This window comes from Nematostella vectensis, chromosome 5, assembly GCF_932526225.1.
Source record: "Nematostella vectensis chromosome 5, jaNemVect1.1, whole genome shotgun sequence".
NCBI lineage: Eukaryota > Metazoa > Cnidaria > Anthozoa > Actiniaria > Edwardsiidae > Nematostella > Nematostella vectensis.
Window position 1 is genome coordinate 14,161,959 of NC_064038.1, and position 20,984 is coordinate 14,182,942.

Genomic DNA, 20,984 nt, shown 5'->3' on the forward strand with positions numbered 1-20,984 from the left:
ACCCAGGCGCTTACTAGCGTGACCGGACTAAGCTACTAGCTAAACCTTCTCATGACTTACGCTCACTAGTATATTTCTCACTTGTTTTTACTGACTTAAGACGCAAGGGTACGAGGCAGTCAGAAATCACTAAAACTCAAAGCACACAGCCTAAAAATCTAGGTTTGTTGAGTGGTTTCCAATTTATTTACAATAAATTTGAAGAACAACTTGGCTACGCAAAGCTAGCCTGTGTAGCCGGCGGTTTTGCTTTTCTGAGAAGTTTATATATATATATTTTTATGTTTTTACCGCGATTAGGCGAAATCGTTCGTGGTTTGTTTTGCTAGTTTTTCATGGCCGCGAAATAGAAGTCAGCGTCGCTCGGGGGCATCCCTAACACTTGCCCCAGCTCTCTTGCGCGAGAGATATAAAAACTAGCAAAACAAAATAGCAACAAAATAGCTGTTGCAAAATCATCCCGTATTGATGCACCTCAGTTGTGAGGTCGTGCAAAACTATATCTAAGTTACTATCATGGCTTAGACTTTTAGATGTTTCGATAACGCTAAGGAGCCTTCTTTTAGACCTGTCAATCTCGATACTTTTACGCTCGATCGCGTTTTGAAGGGCTTTTTGCGTCATTTTTGTGGTTCGGCGTGTAATTCGGCCTGTCTCAGCGCCGTGCCGTTCGGGATCTCCTCTCTCGCTCATCTCGGTATAAACTTGAAAGGGCCTACCTTCCAACGTTGTTTTCTACCAGACTTATCACTGTAAGCGGTTCCAAAGCAGCGACTTGTGGGAAGTGTGCAGTGGGCTCGTTTTAGTGTCAACCACAGTGTAGAACAGTCATCCAAGCTTGATTTAACAGCGTTTATTACAATCAACTCGTCCAACTATCGAACACATGCGGTGATAACTATGAAGTAATTAACAATTCACAAATTTAGGATAATAACCTAAGGACTACAGGCGGTTCTGTAAATCGCAAAAAGGCTAAATCAATATTTACAAATTCAACTTCAAATTCAAATTCAACGTCTGATCTCGTCTCCGGGGCTTAAAGAAATACAGCTCCAAGTAAGCTTGTAACTCTTCAAACTTTACTCTGACTTCTCTAACTCTGCTTCTCTGGCTCTCAACTCAACTCTTCTCTCTTCGGTTTCTCTGCTCAACTCTTAAAGATTGCTAAATAGGTACTATAATTTATAGGCAGGTGGGACGTGTCCTAAAGTAGGACGTGCCTCATTTCTAAAACTCTTACTCAAAGGGAAATGCGTAAACTACAATAAATCTTATCAGTCTAATCATAGGAGAGGGCGGCTGTGCTCAAAATAGAGGAAGCCGTGGTAACTCAACTAAACAATTGTCTAAACTATCTAATCCGTTCAATTTAAATCAACGTTCTTTTTTGTATTTTCAATGTTCATAACACTTAGAGAACTTATTGAAAGAACATTTCTAGGAAAATTTATGTGCACCACCTATTTGTCCTTATTTGATGTACGAAAATCAGTCATATTTGCATGTTAGCATGAGGGATGTAAAAAAGCCGAGTGGCGCCAGGGTTCAAGTAGGTTTTCCTTCTTCTTCAAATGTAGCTTTTTATAGCTATTTATATTTTTTTGGCTCGGGATTCGATAGAATACAGCTTAAATGATATAAATCGTTTTCAAATATTTGCGTTTGGATATTTTTTTGTCTCATGAAAAGGTATGAAATCTTACCACAGGGTACCCGCAACACCAGAATTTTAAATAAAATAATTGCTTTTTATCTATGGATCCGCAAATGGTACCGGTGGGCACCGGTCTCAATATTGATTACCATCCTCAAGGCTATATTTATGCCAAGTTTGGTGTTTTGTCCGCTGTGTATAGATTGAGCTCTTTTTGTGCGCTAAGCGACCCGACTATACAAGGCAATTTCATGTAATATGGCACTACTTACACAAAAGGATTCAGAAATAAGAAGGCATATGACGACGTAGGAAGACTTTGAAAAGCAGGCGTCGTTTTCCCCATTCTCAGCCGCCATTTTGGATTCCTTGAGACAAAGTCAATTTTTCTGCCCTGTCATCTGATTGGCCAATCCGTGCGTCTAAAAATAGCCTGATCCTAGGAAACGCCGTGACACCTATATAGTACCAGAATATGGGGAAGTTGATTGCCCCTACTTATGAGACCCTGGTAGAAAAATATATCCAAAAAAACGTTTCTGTTTCTGACGTCATCGTGACGTCACAAAGACATTTTTTTAAGAATATCGGTCGCTTTTTTAATGTGGACTTTAGAAGCACACTAGCATACACACATTGGCACCAGTCGGGCCAAGACGGGACGCTAGCACAGTCTATTACCCGTGCAGTTCGGCAACCATGGACAGCTGTTTTGTCCTTATAAGGACTCGTCAGCATGGCATAGCCGGTTTGCCTCAGTTAAACTTCATCGGCAAAAAAACTGCAGGGCGACTTCGACTTGAACGAAGTGCTTTAAACCACAGCTTAGATCCATGTGGGATCTAGAGCTGCGACCGGGCTAGCGTGATGCCAATTGTGCGGATCACGCATGCGACCTTTTCTAGTCTAAAACTCCGTCGGATAGCCAAACTATCCTTGCGAGTATGTATACATAAATGTGGACTTTAGAAGCACACTAGCATACACACATTGGCACCAGTCGGGCCAAGACGGGACGCAAGCACAGTCTATTAACCGTGCAGTTCGGCAACCATGGACAGCTGTTTCGTCCTTATAAGGACTCGTCAGCATGGCATAGCCGGTTTGCCTCAGTTAAACTTCATCGGCAAAAAAACTGCAGGGCGACTTCGACTCGGACGAAGTGCCTTAAACCACAGCTTAGATCCATGTGGGATCTAGAGCTGCGACCGGGCAAAATTGGCATCACGCTAGCCCGGTCGCAGCTCTAGATCCCACATGGATCTAAGCTGTGGTTTAAGGCACTTCGTCCGAGTCGAAGTCGCCCTGCAGTTTTTTTGCCGATGAAGTTTAACTGAGGCAAACCGGCTATGCCATGCTGACGAGTCCTAAAAAGGACGAAACAGCTGTCCATGGTTGTCGAACTGCACGGGTAATAGACTGTGCTAGCGTCCCGTCTTGGCCCGACTGGTGCCAATGTGTGTATGCTAGTGTGCTTTTAAAGTCCGCTTTTTTAATACGAATTGATTTTATATGGATTTTATAGATGTTCAAGGATTCGAAAGATAGACTATTTAAAAATGCCGTTAAATGACGTCATATTGTGTTGTTATGGCAACATAATATATCATTTTTTTCCTCTTCGTCAGATAGTGATTCTTTGAAAATATGGTTACGAATTGGGGGCCGAAAGAGCCTCCCCCCTCCTCCCCGGGGGTAAGAGGAAGCCAAAAAATCCTGGTCTGAATAGGGTTAGGGTGTTTACATCATGAAAGATGAATATTTCGCCTACTATGTTTTCTTGTGAGACACATTTTTTGGGGGGACGGACAAACGTACGGACATCGCGTCACGAAAATTCGAGTCGAGGGGTTATATATATTTGCTACCATATTTTTTCTTGTATACTACTCATAGGCTCATACGGCGCTTTGCGTGGGAGCTCCGCTAGAATTTAACTCTAGCTCTTTTACAAAAACTAGCCTGCGTGCAGCCGAAAATAGTTCCATTATATTACCGTCTGCGATTACCAACAGAAAGCTTGTTTAGACCCCCGCGCACCAACCGGCGGAGTAAAGCGATATCTGATTGGCTGTCGTCTGGTTCAAATGTAACGAGCCACGCGGTTGGTCAATATAGCTCCGTTTAATCTCTACATATAATATTGTAATTCCGGCTGCACACAGGCCAACAAAAACATGATAATTATATAATTGTAAATAATTAATTTCTATGGTCTATAGAAAGCTGCAAACATTTTCTTCTGCATGCAAACCTCAATATTTTCCCGTAATATCCTTTGCGAAGATTAACACATTTCCCGCATTTCCCGCGCTTTTTGACCAGTGCTTGTTTTCTGGATGATCTTTGCTGAATCTTTTCGATACCAATAAAATTAAAATACGTAATAAATTACGAACAGCGTTCTCATTAACGCTATTTTCCTAATCTTTAGAATAATAAGATAAGTGTCATAACAATTACATTTATCCTTTACATAACTGTGCCGTTGTCTTGGTTACAGATTTCAATTACCTCGTAACTAAATTATTCATCAAAAAACGGAAGGCCCCTCGCTTTGTATTTAACGGAAATCATTTCAAAAGAGGAGAGTAGAGGTAATAAATGCCATCTCAATCCATTTTCTCAAGTGTGCTCTTAGAGATCACCGTCGCCATGAAAGTCCCTTCTTAAGACCGAAAAATCAACGAAATTTACTACAAGTCACGCAGGTGTAAAGAATCCGAGATCTAACTCTCGCAGGTAAGTGAAGCAATCCGTGCCTTGAGAGGATAAAGTGTAGATAGGTCGAGTCAGTTTGCAAGTATCAAAACCGCAATACTTTGCCTCGCCGGTGGTTCAAAACTTAGTGAGATTTGTTCACACCAAAGCAATAAAATGTTTGTTTTTTTCTATATGGTGTGAAGTTTTAGTGTGAAAAAGAAGTATTAAAAACAAAATCTTACATAACATATTTATTCTTTTCTCTTTCGCTACGCTCAGGCCAATAGAAAATATTTCTAGTTGATAAATAAAAACAACAACAAGCGTTGAGCATGAGCTTCTAATACGTACAGTGCGTTACCCTGCCAGAGTCTCGAGTTTCGTTTGTTTACTTTGCGTCCTTTCAGACTACGAGGAGCGGTCGCTGCGCTCCTCATAGTCAGTCAGTATAGTCAGCGCATGGTAAACGAAAGAAGCTCGAGACTCTAGTACCCAGGGTAACAGTGTGTAAAGTAACTAACGGGTCAACTGACGGGCAGAAATACAATCATCAGAAAACAAGGAAAATTTGACTCGGTTACAAGAAGTGTGCGAAGTCAAGTAAGCTCGAATACATTACGCTGGAGCAATTCTTGGATGAAGTTATGTCAACAACAAAATTCCAATTTTACTTTAGTTTTATCTTCTAACGTTATCTTGCTTTTTTCCCCTTTTTTTGACGCAGTCGCTATGTGCACGACAGTTGGGACATGTCTTGGATGGACCAAATGCCCGACAGTTTTAAATTTATTCAAATGACCCAGTAAACTGTCTTCCTAGTGATTTCAAAGTTTTCTATGTTTGTTGAGAATGGTAATTTTAATAACACTTTTTAGTGATATTTTATTTACGAAAATATCACGGCAAACTGTCTTCCTAGTGAGTTCAAAGTATTTTATATTTGTCGATAAAGGGTAAGCGAATCTGAAATCAGATTCAAATAAAAAGAAAAGTGATACAATTCATTAAACATCCCATATATACACCGAAACTCGATTTTGATTCGCTTGCCCTTTCTTATTAAGAATAGGAAATGTCAATCTTTTAACGATTTTATAGTGTATACAAGCAAGGCAAAGCATTCAATTCCGACAGCAAAGCTCAATTAATTTGAAATCGTTTGCCCTTTCTCGACAAATATAGGATACTTTGAGCTCACTTGGTTTATTGGCTTATTTGAATAAATTGGAAACTCTTGGGTATTTAGTCCATTGAAGACCTATCCCGACAGTTGTAGGAGATAAAATCCAGTGTCACTTTGACAATTATAGGTTATTTCACGGTTTGTGAGCGCGTACGGTCTTTATCCACGAGTTGTGTAAAACAAACCAACGAACGCAGCGAGCTAATTATTAAATTCTCACTATGTATATAATAAATAAAATACAGCATGGAAAGTGATTTGTACAGTTTTTATTCACGCGTTGTTTTGTATCAAAAGAACTTTCAGTTTTTATTTACTCGTTGTTTTGTATCAAAAGAACTTTTTTGAGCTCCATTGTGCGAGAGAATGAAATTTTACTATGAAAATTGAATACAAAGCGTTTAAAATAGAAGAGAATAGATTTGCTACTCTCAATGAGCAAACTGAGACACATCAAGGAGTTTCGTCGAGCGTCGAACAAACGAAACGATTTTGCTCGCAAGTGAAAATAATGATATAGCCAATCAGAACGCCGATACGGCGTTTTTCACTAGTGAAAAAACATGTACGACCAATCAGCTGGCTTCTCAAGCGCGAAGAGACTAGTTTTATCACAATGGTTTTTGGCGTGTAAAACTCGGTATGCATATAATAATGATTTTATAGTATAATACAAGCAAGGAAAAACGTTCAATTCCGACTACAAAGCTCAAATTAGATTCGCTCGCCCTTTCTCGAGAAATATAGAATACTTTAAACTCACTAGGTCGACAATTTACTGTGATATTTTCTTAAATTGAGGGCTATAGACATTTAGCACCGTATTTAGAAAAAAAAAATAACTAAAATTACGATTTTATGGTGTACACAGACAACGGAAAACATTCAATACCGCCAACAAAGTTAATTTCAGATCTGTTTGCCCTTTGTCAACAAATATAGAATACTTTGAACTCACTAGGAAGACAATTTACTGGGTTATTTGAATAAATTAAAAACTGTCGGGCATATAGCTACTGCGTTTTTTTAAACTAAACTACATTAAATCGCCGTCCCGTCGAAAGATAATCCAACCATAAAGACAGGTGGCTGTACAGAAAGATAAAATTCTAAAAGACCGAGTCTTTATTTTTAATTAGTTCCAGATTGATTTTGCATACGACATGCTTCCCGTGAGCAAGGAATTCTGCGCGCAAGAAATGTTAAATCATTGTACATCTTTCCCCATAGAGGTCCATAAATAATCTAGCTTGATGTATGTTGAAACTGCCATGCAGTGAAGAAATGCTGCGTAACACAGACCCTAAGGAGACGGCTTTGGAACAAATTAACCAGTTCCTCCAAGAGACTACTGCGCATGGCTTTGGGCGACTAGGCGCGACCGCTGGCTCAAAATGGCGACTCTACTGGGTGATGTTTTGTCTTGCGGCTTACTGCGTGTTTGTGTGGCAATTGGTGGGCCTTGTCAATCAATACAACAGCAAACCAATCAAGACAAGAATGCAGCTGAAACATGCCCAGGTACCGTAAACGTTCCCCCTATTCTCCGAATTCAAGAAATAAATTCTCAGCAGTGGCTGATCCGGGGGGGTGGTGGTGCCCCCCCTTACTTACCAACCCACGCTCATGGTTGTAAACTGTATGTCAAGTAGGGAATTTAAGCAATTACAACGGCGACTGCAGGGAGAACGAGTTTCGAAAATAAAAATCTTTAATGCCTTGAGTCTATTGTTTCTTATATTTAAGAAAAAATGAAGAAGGATAGTATAGTTTTCAGCGCATACGACCCCGCCCTCACTAAACCGTGGAGCTTAGAGTTGTCACATATCGAAAAAAAAAAAAAACGGCTGGAATGTATCAGGCAAAATCCATTTCAGAGTGCATTTCAGGTATGGCTCTTTGAGTTTTCCATTGTTTACTGCCGTTGCGGTTCGTGTTGCCGTCGTGGTTGTCACCAGTTCCGGAGGGCCGAAAGAAAACCTCAACCGACAAGAGACAAAAGAATCTGCAAAAGAATCCGCGCTTTTTAACTGGCCATCCACTCTAAATTACCTGTCACAACCTCAAAACAATTCTGGTAGACACGCTGCTTTTAAAATTTTGAAATATTTTTCGCGTTTTCCGTTAAAAATCATCGGAGATTGTTACCTAATTGACCGGAAGTAAACTGGTGATAATGCGACTTTAAATTGCATCGTATCTCTACTATGATTGGTTCTCATGGTCGCATGTAAGGCGCATCAGGTGGGTACATAGATACTCGCGGCCATCTATTCCTTATGTAATAAGAATTAATACACCGAGGTACTAATGATAATTCTATTCTTTCACAGAAACTCGATTTTCCGGTAGTGACCATATGCAACATGAACGTACTGCGAGCGAGCCGGTTGCCCCCCAAACTGCGGACAAAATTCGATCAAATCATCAACAATACAAAAAGTAAGCTTGCTGTAATGATGCGATAGAACAGACTTCGCTTCCCGGCCTCAAATAATAACAAATCCCGTTCCCCATTTTGCAAGTACAGGAACTGATATAACCCTCTACTTACTTGTTGAATCTAATACCTATTATCATTTTATTATTAGAAACAAGTCCGAGAAATTCCAGCAATTCAAGAAATGCGTTCGTTGATCCCCAAGATCTTTCCTTCGAAGAAACGAAAAAGTTTGAAATTTTACACGCCGTGACGGCTCATGATGACTACAGGGAACTCGTGTCCGCTGCACATCAACTTGAAGACATACTTCTCTCGTGTAATTTCAATGGTGTAAATTGCAGGTATCGGTCTGCAATTGGTGGACTCGGGGTGTGAAGTAGAGGACGGCAGCTTAAGAGATTACGGAAATCCACAGATTTGCTTTCCGTCAAATGTTTTATATTGTGATTACACTTGTTATTCCACACGCACAGGAAGTATATATATAAACATATTATCCATTAAAAATTATATATTATGGCATTCTTTACACTGCAAATATCCTTTGGGTGGAAAACCTTTTCAGGATCATCTTAAACTATATGTTTTCCTGTTTCAAAAATCCTTAGTCCACCTATGGAAGGTGAAGGGGCGAGGGGAAGGGGGGGGGGGGGGGGGAGGAGTAAGATTTCGCCAGGCTAAGGATATGATCACTATTTGTTTAGTAGTAATAACACATTTCTGTACCAGTTCTCTGTATTGATAGTATTGGATTTATTATTGAATTATAGAAATTCCAACGACCCAACTATACCAACATCTTGGACACAAACCTGGAACGATAATTTTGGAAACTGTTACATGTTTAACTCTGTTAAAACACACAATGGCGAAAAGGTTGATCTGTATTCGTCATCCGTACCAGGAGAGTTACATGGTGAGATATTGAGAATAGGTAAAAATATCTAGTAAAGTGGATTTGTTAAGGCGACATACTACAGCAACAAAAGTTCTACACCTCTTTCAAGAACGCGCAAGAACAGACACAGAATCTAATTGCTTAGAGAACGACTCCGTTTATTTGATTTCATGACATGCTCTGTCTTATCGAATACAAAAAAATATTTCTCTCCTTTTTTTTTTGGATCTCTACACATCATAGCATATTAAACTTTTCCAAATGATAGGCAGATAATTTTGGGATGTATAAAGGTGTATTCAGATGACTTTAGCCAACGCCTTCTCTATGCAATAAGATTCTGTATCTGTTCTTGCGCGTTGAATACGCATCCCGGCGTTACGAATACGTGTAACATTTGATAGATAAGCATACCTTGTTAATTTGCATTTGTCGGAAAAGATTCGGAAACTAACCAAGCGAAGTGTGATCACATTCCATTCCGCACTCAAGACAATAGCTATAGAAAAGGACCAAAACATAGAGGTCCGAGGGAAAAGAGATGGAATTATGCGTCGTTTAGGGTCGATAAAAAGATATGAAGGAGGTTTTGAATGAATCCTCAATTTACACAGCATGCTAATTAATCATCAAAGTATTCAGTCAACGATTTAGAAAAACATTGTACGTGGGGATTGGATATGAGACGCATTTTTATTGTTGCAGCGCCGAATGAAGTGGTAGCTCTCTAAGATGGCGAGGCATCATCAACGTTATAAGAAAGAAATCTCGCGATCTAAAAACATTTAATTGGTTTTGGCATCAATTCTCAGAATATAGGTATCAAGCAAAGTACTAGACAGGTTTGGTTGACGAATTTACCTCCCTGGACGAAGTTGTGTTGGTCTAAATAATATGGGTTAATATTGTATACATTAAACCTCAAAAAACAACTTCGTTCATTTTCTCAAAAACGCTCATGTGAAAATCGTTCAAAATCACCCCGCAATTGGAAAACAATAGTATCTTCAAGCTCCATGGATTTATTTTATTCAAACTTGCGATCTGGAAGCAGCATTATTGGTATTAGATTAGGTAGGGTGACGTCATATCTTGGAGAGACCACGCCCTACTATAAAAAAATTTCAAAATATATCAACTTTCATCCTTCCTTGGTAATGTAGTGCATTTATATCTACAAATCAGTGCAATGCGCCCGTGTAGCAAAAGCGCAAAGCTGAGAGGTGTCGAACTTCTGGTATTGTAGTAAGTCGCCTTAAAATTAGGTCTATTCCTATCTTTTTTGGTGCAAACAACACCCCCATTGGACCAAAATGTGGGTAATTTCTTGATGAAGTCAAATACTAAGAATAGGTCTTTCATTTAGGGCTTTCTCTTGTGACTGAAAGTCTTTCATTCAGGGCTGACTCTGCAACTGATGAAAGTCTTTCATTCAGGGCTGACTCTGCAACTGATGAAAGTCTTTCATTCAGGGCTGACTCTGCAACTGATGAAAGTCTTTCATTCAGGGCTGACTCTGCAACTGATGAAAGTCTTTCTTTTAGGGCTGACTCTGCAACTGAACATCGAACAAAACGAGTATTTGGAAGGAATTTCTGAGGTTGCTGGGATGAAGGTGACCATCAGTGATCAAGGAGTCTTACCCTTCCCCGGACAACAGGGCATTAGAATCATGCCCGGTCAATCTACTGGAATACAAATGACAAAGGTTAGTGAAGCACAGCGTACAAGGTATTAGAAATCATGTCCGGTCGGACTACCGGAACACAAATGACCAAGGTAAATAAACTAGAAGTCACCCTCGATCACTAGAAAAAGGGACCTCATGTCAAATGTCGCTTATAAAGAAGCTACAACCGGGCCAATACCTTAGTTTCTTTATCTGTAAATCTATATTGCAAGGCGATAACATGTTAACCTTTAATAATGTGCTCCTATACACCCTTAAAACCATTTTCCTCGACCGTTTTATCACTGCATTTCTGACATTAAATTGGTCCTAGAACGTGTGGACTCAGGTACCTATATTTGTAGATATCACTTAATTATTTTACAATTTGTTTGATTGAATTAGTTTATTTATTCTAAGGGTGGTGTTACGCACGGGGCACCGCGTCCAGTGGAAACTTTAACCCCTTTTTTGTATATTTTCGTATTTTTTTAACAAAATGGGCCCGCCTTTTCAGTTACAGACAAGGCGTATCGACCCATTCAAGAATAGGAGTTGTGAAAGCAGTAACGAAATGTCTGACAAGAACTTGTTTTTCGGCTACAACATGACATATTCAATAATGGTAAGTACTAAATAAGCCCTTGATACAGCAAATGCTCTTACTATGCCCCTTCGCTGTAAAATACTAAAACAGATTAAAACGAGATAGTCAGGGAACGGTCAATTACTGGTGGAGGACAATTTTGCAAAACTCTGGGCTAAAAAAATTTGCCCCACCCCTCAAATCTAAGCCCAAAAATCGTGACCCCCCCTAGACAGGACGCCCCGAAATTTGCACTCCCCCACCACCACCTCCACATTTTTATATTCAATAGTTATGTCTCTTTTAAAACCACAGAGAGTTGATATACATACTGTGTGTAGCTGAATATAACCTTTTCTAAAATATAGATCAGCTAGCATGGTAATTTTGTCCTATTAAATTTAAGTATGAATCTTCACTTTCGCTAGTTTAAGAGTGGCACAGAGAAATACGACAAATACCGGTGTGGCTAGAAAAAAAAATTACGTCGTCGACGACGTTAATAAAGACATTTAAGTTTAGGTTTCGCAACATTTTAAAGTATTCGTTTTGCTCAATTGATTCGAACGGGCAGCTTTGTCTTTCAACCATGAGAGGGATTCTCAAAATTTATTTATATAAAGGCAAGATTGGTACCTGAACAATATTGAACTAGATATACAATGGTAGGAAACATTGTAAACTTTATAAAATATTAAGTTCAACAATGACTCTCTTATTATATTAAAACCAGACACCCACCTTTAATGACAGCCCCCAAAAATGCCTCCCCCCCCGACTCACGTCTGACTCACGCAGACAGGAATACATAAGATGGCAATTCTATCATCAATATGTTTACCAATCAGGGTGTTTCCAAGGAGGGAAATTCTTTTTCATCTTAAGCTGGTATACTTTAACTTCTCTTTTTCTCTGGACACTCCATTAAGAAAAAGCAGCAAAAACACCCTTAGCGTGAGCCCCACCAGAGGGATAGCATTTGGTAGTGTTTTATACCCTAAAAGATCAGCCGATCGACACCGTGTGTCTACTTTTATGGAGGTTCCCTCACCCACCTCGCCTACTAGGCCACTGCCTGACTGACCTCTAGGTGGTATTTTTGTATGACATCACACTTTGCGGTACACAGTTATTCCGAAATGTGAACCTTTCATGTCTGTTTTGTAGGCGTGCAAGTACTCTTGTCTGAACGCGAGAAAAATTGAGAGGTGTGGCTGTACAAATTACAACACCCCTGAGATGCAGAAACGGAATATCCCCTTATGCAACAGGCTAAATAGCACAATAAGTAAGTGTATGTATGTGTTTGGTGTGTGTGTGTGTTCGGAATGAGAGGGGGGGGGGGGGGGGGTGGTTATGCGGCTGTTCTAATAAACTATATATATCTATCTTACAACACCCCTGATATGCAGGAGTGAGATATATCATTATGCAACACCCTAAGAAGCACCAAAGTAAGGGGATGGAGGAAGAGAGTCTGGGTCAAAATGACTTTAAATTTGCCCCGACTTGGGTTTTTGATTTTACTCCCTCGTGATTTGACAAGAAAGCACACATATTTCGAGGCATAAAACAATGGATTGTTTGGTAGCTTAGCTGTTGCCATTGGATGTCGTATGTCGCGGCCGCGATCGTGGGTTTAAAATTTGATGTCTTTTTGCACTTACGCACAAATTTTTAAACTTAAGGCAGCTATAACAGACAATTTTAAGAAAAACATGCACATAATGCTCAACACCTACTCTTGAGTTTTTCATCACGTTAGCCTACGAATCGGGCGTGTCTTCAACAGAACGAGCTGATGATTAGCCGGGCATTCTATATTTGTTTTCTGTTGTTTTGGGTTTCCTGTCTATCCAGCCCCTCTAGCCTTACTTCTGACCCTTATCACCCCCCACCCAACACCACCCTTCCACCACTATGATGAAGCAAGCCACAACAAGCAACCCTCTTCAGCTTTTAAATAGTTCGAAGTGCTTATTTTAATTTCTGTGCAGTTGATTGTCTGAACCAAGCTTACAACACGTGCTTTTTATGCAGTTGATTGTCTGAACATAACTTACGACACGTTCTTTTGTGCAGTTAATTGCCTGAACAAAGCTTACGACACGTGCTTTTTGTGCAGTTGATTGTCTGAACAAAGCTGGAGACGCGTTCTTTTTGTGCAGTTGATTGTCTGAACAAATCTTACGACACGCTCTTTTTGTGCAGTTGATTGTCTGAACAAAGCTTACGACACATTCTTTTTGTGCAGTTGATTGTCTGAACAAAGCTGGAGACGCGTTCTTTTTGTGCAGTTGATTGTCTGAACAAATCTTACGACACGCTCTTTTTGTGCAGTTGATTGTCTGAACAAAGCTTACGACACATTCTTTTTGTGCAGTTAATTGTCTGAACAAAGCTTACGACACGCTCTTTTTGTGCAGTTGATTGTCTGAACAAAGCTTACGACACGCTCTTTTTGTGCAGTTAATTGTCTGAACAAAGCTTACGACACGCTCTTTTTGTGCAGTTGATTGTCTGAACAAAGCTTACGACACGCTCTTTTTGTGCAGTTGATTGTCTGAACAAAGCTTACGACACATTCTTTTTCTGCAGTTAATTGTCTGAACAAAGCTTACGACACGCTCATTTTGTGCAGTTGATTGTCTGAACAAAGCTTACGACACGCTCTTTTTGTGCAGTTAATTGTCTGAACAAAGCTTACGACACGCTCTTTTTGTGCAGTTGAATGTCTGAACAAAGCTTACGACACATTCTTTTTGTGCAGTTAATTGTCTGAACAAAGCTTACTACACGCTCTTTTTGTGCAGTTGATTGTCTGAACAAAGCTTACGACACGTTCTTTTGTGCAGTTAATTGTCTGAACAAAGCTTACGACACGCTCTTTTGTGCAGTTGATGGTCTGAACAAAGCTTAAGACACGTTCTTTTTGTGCAGTTGATTGTCTGAACAAAGCTTACGACACATTCGAAGACGGCTCCTGTGAACGGGAGTGCCCACCATCCTGTTCGTAAGTAGATGCGATAAGTGAGCTTTAAAAGAGCACTCTAGCTATACACACATTGGCACCAGTTGACCCAAGGACGGACAGACGGATCCGGGTCCGCACATTAAAGTTTGGCATCACGCTTTAGCCCGTTCGCAGCTTCGATACAACCTGTATATATCAAACGCGGTGTATATCAAACACTTTGTATTAGTCGAAGTCGCCCTGCAGTTTATTGCCGATGAAGTTCATCAAAGACTTTTAAAGCAAGCTTTTTGATATGGTGTTTTGCAGGGAAGTATCTTTTGACTTGACCGTATCATCCGCGAGATGGCCAGCGAGGTCATACGAGGTGAGTCATGGCGGTCTAGCCTAACCCTAGCGTTCTCTCGGGATTCCTGTTGTTGGCTTGGAGGCAAGAGGAACTGAGGCTATGGAATCCCGTAGCTCAGTTTGTTAGCGCGTCATCGTATGGGGCACGTGTATTGTACACGAGTTGCGTCACAACAGAGCTGAATACCAAGGTGTCCTCTTGAAATGGCTCTTACACCTTTAATTCACAAAGATTCGCAGAGAATCCTGCTTTATTTCACACAGACTCGCTGAGTGTTTATTCATCTTTAGTGACAGCCATTTAGAATCGTTTTCCACTTGGTTCCTGGGGCCTGTATCCAAAATACCACAGGCACTCACGCGTGCTCGCCCTAGTTTCGCATTGACCATATGTACACTTGGGACGTTGGATGCGTATGTTGGATAGTGTGTCTAGGCTTGTCGATTCTGCTTTGAAAGTTAAGGACTAGAAAGGACCGCGGGGAAGTTAACAAGGAGTTTGTTTCGCAGAAAACAAAGTTAAAGACCCTACAGACGGAATATGGTATCAACATGACAAAGGAAGAAATGTTGTGAGTACTACTTGACCGAAACAGGGGAGGGGGGGGGGGGCGTAGCCTGATCCTTTCTGTTTGGGGAGGAGGGGGGGGGGGGGGGGGGAGGAAGCTGATGAAATAAAAGCTGATGAAATCCTGACTCAATAAGATGTGGGTGTGGATCAACCAATTGTCACCCCTCACCTGCTAGCTACGGTTATGCTAGTTATGATGATGTTCTCTATATACTTCTAAAATAAGATCTCCATAATGGTCAGTCATGATTCTATATCAAAATTGGGCTTATTCCACCTCGTCTCCTTGCTGTAGGTGGCTAAATATGCCTATTTTTTAAGAGTTCGAGTTCTAAATAAAATAGCAAGCTCATCATCGAAATACTTTGTCAATAGGTCAGTATTTTACCTGGCTTGTTGTTAGTTCACAGTAAACGTATTGTAGCCTGTTTAGCTCTTTCAATGGGCCAAAAAACTTGGGCTAGATTGGGGTCTGAAATGGCCATACTGAAAGCGGTTTAAGGTGAAGTGAATCTTCTGAGAGTTCTATAGCTCGTGTTTTATGAACGTCTTGTATAAAAAGGGTAATTAGATCGTTTTACTGCAAAATCCTTAAAAAATGGATTTTGCAAACCATGTAATTTCATTAACATGCGCGCGCTAAATGTGGCAATCTTCGGACATCAAGCCCGTACCCAGGGGGGTGCAGGGGGTGCGAACGCACCCCCCCCCCCACAAGGTCCAAAAGTCCACTTTTGTTCTCAACGTCTAGACATGCTATTTGTAGACAAAGCTAAGAATCATAAGCTAGATCCCTTTTGTATGTAGCCAAATCCAAAAATAAACATCCCGTGGAGATACTGCAAAGGCGTGCTTCAAAGGCAGCCTTGGTGGTTAAATTTTTATCAGAGAACTCCCTCCCTCTCCCCTCCGGAAAAATTAGGTCCACCCTTTCGGATTTCGCCCCCTCCCCCCCCCCCCCCCCCCCCCCCTAAGAAAAATCATGGGTACGGGCCTGGACATTGTTCCAAGTCTAATCCGATCTATTAGCAAGGGCGGAGTATCTTTTATACATGGTAGTTTCCATTGTTGTTCCATTGTTATACATGGTAGTTTCCATTTCCATTCCTTTTTCCTCTTAACTTTCATCAGTTTCTTGGGTGTGAGATACGCCCGCATGTGTCAATAATGTAATGCTTTATATTTTACATTGTTTCTGTTTAGTGAGAACATTGCACAAGTCCATGTGTACTACGGGGAGCTTGACTACTTACTAGTTCAGGAGACGTTAGCATACACGGTATGGTCATATACATACCTGCATACCTGCCTGCCTGCTTCTAATGCGAATCCTTGCTTTTTTTCTCTCTAGTTCATGAGCCTGCTATCGGATATCGGGGGTCAGATGGGGATGTGGATTGGAATCTCGGCTTTAACATGCGCAGAGCTGATCGAACTCGTCTGTGTCATCCTGGCGAACATGAGTAACAGATCTAAGAAAATAGTACACATTAATAGTTTTCGACCTGAAAAGTTGGGAGGAGTCGAGACAATAGAAAAAGGAGGAGAAAACAATAGAACAGGAGGTGCAAGGGGGAGTAGGAACAATAGAACAATAGAACAGGAGGTGCAAGGAGGAGTAGGAACAATAGAACAATAGAACAGGAGGTGCAAGGAGGAGTGAGGAGCAATAGAACAATAGAATGGGAGATGCAAGTTAAATCTAGTCTCATAATGACGGTTATGTCGCATAAGCGTCAATATGAGGCTTTGTTTTCGATAATACCGAAAATTATTGTTTACGAAAGGATTAATATATAGATTTAAGCACTACCTAAAAGCGTAGCTCCAAACAACAAAATTTTTGCTTATTTTCGCTTAATAATTTAAAAAATATTAAATATTATTATTATTATTTCTGTTTTTGACGAAGTCAACGATTTCACAGATCCCGCGACAAACTTGTTATAACCCCTTCCAACAACATCTACAAATTTAGTTGTCATACGATGTTTCGGCGATGATGTCACATGAATGAAGTCGCGTGACCAGCTCACTGCACCCAACTTGAAACATTCATCACACCTACCGAGTTTTGTTGTCACACAATGTTTCTTCAATGAAAACTAAATATTTTAAATTTGATGACGTCAGCATTTTTTGGCTTTAAGTTACGCCATTGATGACGTCAAAATCACATGACTATATTGGTGCACCCCTTGACCCCTTATGACACATACCAAGATTGGTTGATATATGATGTTTTATTCATGATATAAGGATATTTTTGTTCTTAATAAAATCGGAATAGTTAGTTAGTGACGTCCTCGAAAACGTCACAAATCATCTGACCATATTTTTGCACCCCCTGTGACACAATCATGGCACCTGCCGAGTTTGGTTGCCATATGGTGTTTCCTCGTGAAATATAAATATTTTTTATTTTGACGTAAGCAAATTTTTGCTTCTATTGACGTCAACGATGATGTCACCAATCTCACGTGACCACAGTTTTGCACTTCCCTTGACACATACATGACAACTGCCAAGTTTGGTTGTCATACGATGCTTTTTAGGGACGGATGAAAGGACGGACATCGAGTCACGAAAACTCGAGTCGGTGGGTTACCAATATTTGTTACCATATTTGTTTTATACACCACTTTTTCTTAGGTATGGAGCTCCGCTATCATTAGTTTCAATAACAATAGACGCGTGAAACATTTTGAGGTTATTAAGTATATCACATATATCCAGGAAAGAAAACGTATATCACATCCCCAAAAAATGTCTTCATAAAAAAAAAAAGTGTAACTTATCTTTACTATTCTAATACGACCCTATAGGGTATACGCTATTTAAATGAACTCTGTGTAGCTCTAAGTAGGCAGGCCCAAACACCACAGTCAATAAATTGCTTGGATGATCACTTAGTTATACAGAAAGTATTTAATTCTTCTTGTTAATACACGTGTTGCGGGTAGTATATTTGTCTTACAGCATGCTTACATTGTGCGTAAGAGGGATCGACAAAAAAGCGGAGATACACCATGTTAAGTATGATTTTTTTAAAAATCCAAATTGGGTAGAATAGAGACTATAAAAAAAAATCCCTCTGTGCTTTGTTTTGCTAAACGCGAGCTATGAACCCATTCTATTCTAAAACCACCCTGAAACTCGGGGACAGTGGAATGTTTCCCGATCGAAGCCTATATCGACGTTTGAGTTTTTCGATCATAGGCCCTAACTGCCTTGTGAGCGTCATCGTCCAACATGCCTTTAAATGTAACCGTTTCTAACTGGACTTGAGGGTTCATCGGGTGTATATTTCAAGGGTCCAGGCAATGATGAGAATGGTGCCCTGAAACTCGGGGAAAGTGGGAGTAACACGATGTAATGCGCAGTTTTTATTGATAATTGCTCAATATAAATGCAATAAATTATTATTATTATTATTATTATTATTATTATTATTATTATTATTATTATTATTATTATTATTATTATTATTATTATTATTATTATTATTATTATTATTATTATTATTATTATTATTATTATTATTATTATTATTATTACCCTACCTCCGCGCTTTGGCATTTACATCTTTTTGTTTGCCGCTGTTTTGTGACTTGAATCCGAAAAAAAAAAACACCCTATTTGCACAAATACCATGGAAATTTTCATTCTAGCATCAAGGATACAGGCAGTTGCGGTTGTAGTACTTTGAGAATTGCAAGATTTCAAAAACGTGAACAAAAAAACAGGCTTCAGAGACTTCATTCAAAATAAAGAGCGGAAAAACTCGTTCTTCAAACACAGCTTTCGCTCTACTTGCTGCTTCTTCATGGTTTCTCAACATTCATTATCTTCCTAATTGTCAAACAAAATATGTAAGTTGATATTGATTTTTGTGAATATTCCGGTTAATTGAGAAGGAATCCAAGAAAAATACATTTCGTAAAACTGCGAGGGAATGCATTTTTGTGATGATCAAAGCCAGCAAGCTGAAGTATCTGAGCTTCTCTAATAGTGAGAAAATAAAGAGGGAGATATTACTGTACTTCTTTGATGTTGTTTCTAGACATTTCTATAACTATTTTAATATACTATTTTAATTACACAAGCTGGAGTCGGGATTTGTATCAAACGCGGTATCACAGCCATTTTCGCTCGTCAATATTTTCTTTCTTCTCGACTTAACTTCGCCGCTCAGACAAACAAAACAGTCAAGTTATTCAGGGATTTAGCTTTCTGTGAGTATATTTGCCAATTTTGCTTACTTAAGTTAGACTTGTTTTCTTCTATTTTACGTGATCACTTTTCATTCCTATCGACGCGCGGGTAATACCAAAGTGTTCCTCTTATCTATGCTCTCTTGAGATCATTGATTATGATGACATAAGATCTTTAGAAAGTGCGAGGCTTTGGTTTTGTTTAGCATGCTAGGCTTTGGTTGTGCCTTTGGCTTCACAGCCATCAGAATTGTAGTAACTCTAGGTTAGGGTCTTGTGGGTTTCTTGTATTTTTTATTAGAATTCCGAATAAACTAACTTTCCACTACAATTTTCAATATTCTGCGAACTGGTGTCGATAATAGTGTCTAACTGCTAAATTTTGCATCCCATTTGGCACCTCGAATTATTACATTTCATACTCTTTGAATGATAAGCGTCTTACAAAAAAAATTTTAAATGAAAAATGAACAAATAAAATTAGCAGATGTTATAGGTTGAGGAGCAGGGATGGCTTCTGTCATGCTTATATGCTGGTATATCAAGTGACTCAAAGAATCCCTTTCTAACGGTTAATTCAAACAATAGCATCCTAGCCGACTCTCCCAGAGGCGGATCCAGAATTTAAAAATGGGGGGGGGGGGGGTGGATAAATGGTCCAGTGGTTCTTGGTAGGTCACATAGATCTAACTACTTCATGCTGTATTGGATTTGTCCCGACAGCAAAGTCAAGCAGGCAAAGGCACATGGGCCGTCTCAGATATTTATTTTCTTCAAACAAAGTGACTTTTGATTTTTGATCTTTGAAAAGGGGGTGGATATCCACCCAACCCCCACCCCCTGTACCCGCCCCTGCTCTCCAGAGTTTCGGGCTACTCAACCGAGTAACAGATAAACTTCCAATTAAAAGAAAAAAAAAAGGAGTACGTGAATTTAATCGTGTGTGGTAATTTTTTTTTCAACGTTTTCTAACAAAAAGACCGCAGTATTTTTAATTGTAAACGATAACAGGAGTGGCAGTGTATTATTTAAATAAAAGCGCTTCAATGAAGCCGGGAGCGGTTCCAGCTGTTGGAAATGTTGGACGAAATCGCAAAAAATAATGGATACCGCAGTAACTGCACTAGTTTTTTTTTTTTTAAAGACGGCGTAAGAGTTGAGTAGTTTGTGTATAAGGTTTGCACAGTTTAAAAGATATTCAATCATCTTTGCGGCACAAGTTCGTACTTAAAAGGACTTTAACAGATATATAGATATTATACATTACTTTTTTTACTAGAAAATGTAATATGCTTCTATTAAAGCCTCCAAAAATGGAATCACCAAGAATCAAAAGGGAATTGGAAAAAAAAAACACCCTTTCATGACAAAAGCGAAGCATTGTAAATAGTTAATATTAAATTGATTTTTATCAATATGCTGTTCTGACTGAAAATGTTCACTCGCCCCCAACCAATCAATCATTTCACAATTTTTAATACTTTTCTGATTGGTTATTGCGCAAAGTCCAGACAGTTCAGTTATCAGCTTACAGGCAACATTGTGTTTATGGGTTCCGTCCAAGAAGTTCGGCCGTCCTTAGGTGTTCAAACTATATATGAGGTGTTTAAAGGCTGCAGGTAAGAAACCAATGATACTCCACTTATATTGCGTAAGTTTTATCACTTTTTAAACACATACTCTTGTTATTTTTTTTACTAAATTTGAATATTTAAAAGAAGGCGTATTGTTTATAAGC

At 39.5% G+C, this 20,984-nt stretch overlaps 1 protein-coding gene and 1 long non-coding RNA gene across 2 annotated transcripts; one reads left to right on the forward strand and one right to left on the reverse strand.

The window, feature by feature from the left end:
* Positions 1-623: 623 nt before the first annotated feature.
* LOC125563189 lies at positions 624-1,234 on the reverse strand. The gene is made up of 2 exons (XR_007308202.1): positions 1,019-1,234; positions 624-898 (listed from the first exon to the last, which is right to left on the reverse strand). It is a non-coding gene; the product is annotated as an uncharacterized LOC125563189 (long non-coding RNA).
* A 2,964-nt stretch (positions 1,235-4,198) lies between these two features.
* Positions 4,199-17,942, forward strand: LOC5513980 (amiloride-sensitive sodium channel subunit gamma). Its single transcript, XM_048728098.1, has 13 exons — positions 4,199-4,399; positions 6,774-7,064; positions 7,877-7,985; positions 8,135-8,327; positions 8,757-8,902; positions 10,429-10,592; positions 11,071-11,178; positions 12,307-12,427; positions 14,080-14,152; positions 14,423-14,480; positions 14,972-15,033; positions 16,236-16,311; positions 16,384-17,942. Exons 2-13 carry the CDS (start codon positions 6,801-6,803, stop codon positions 16,669-16,671), a joined length of 1,662 nt encoding a protein of 553 aa, XP_048584055.1. The 5' UTR covers positions 4,199-4,399; positions 6,774-6,800; the 3' UTR covers positions 16,672-17,942.
* Positions 17,943-20,984: the final 3,042 nt, after the last annotated feature.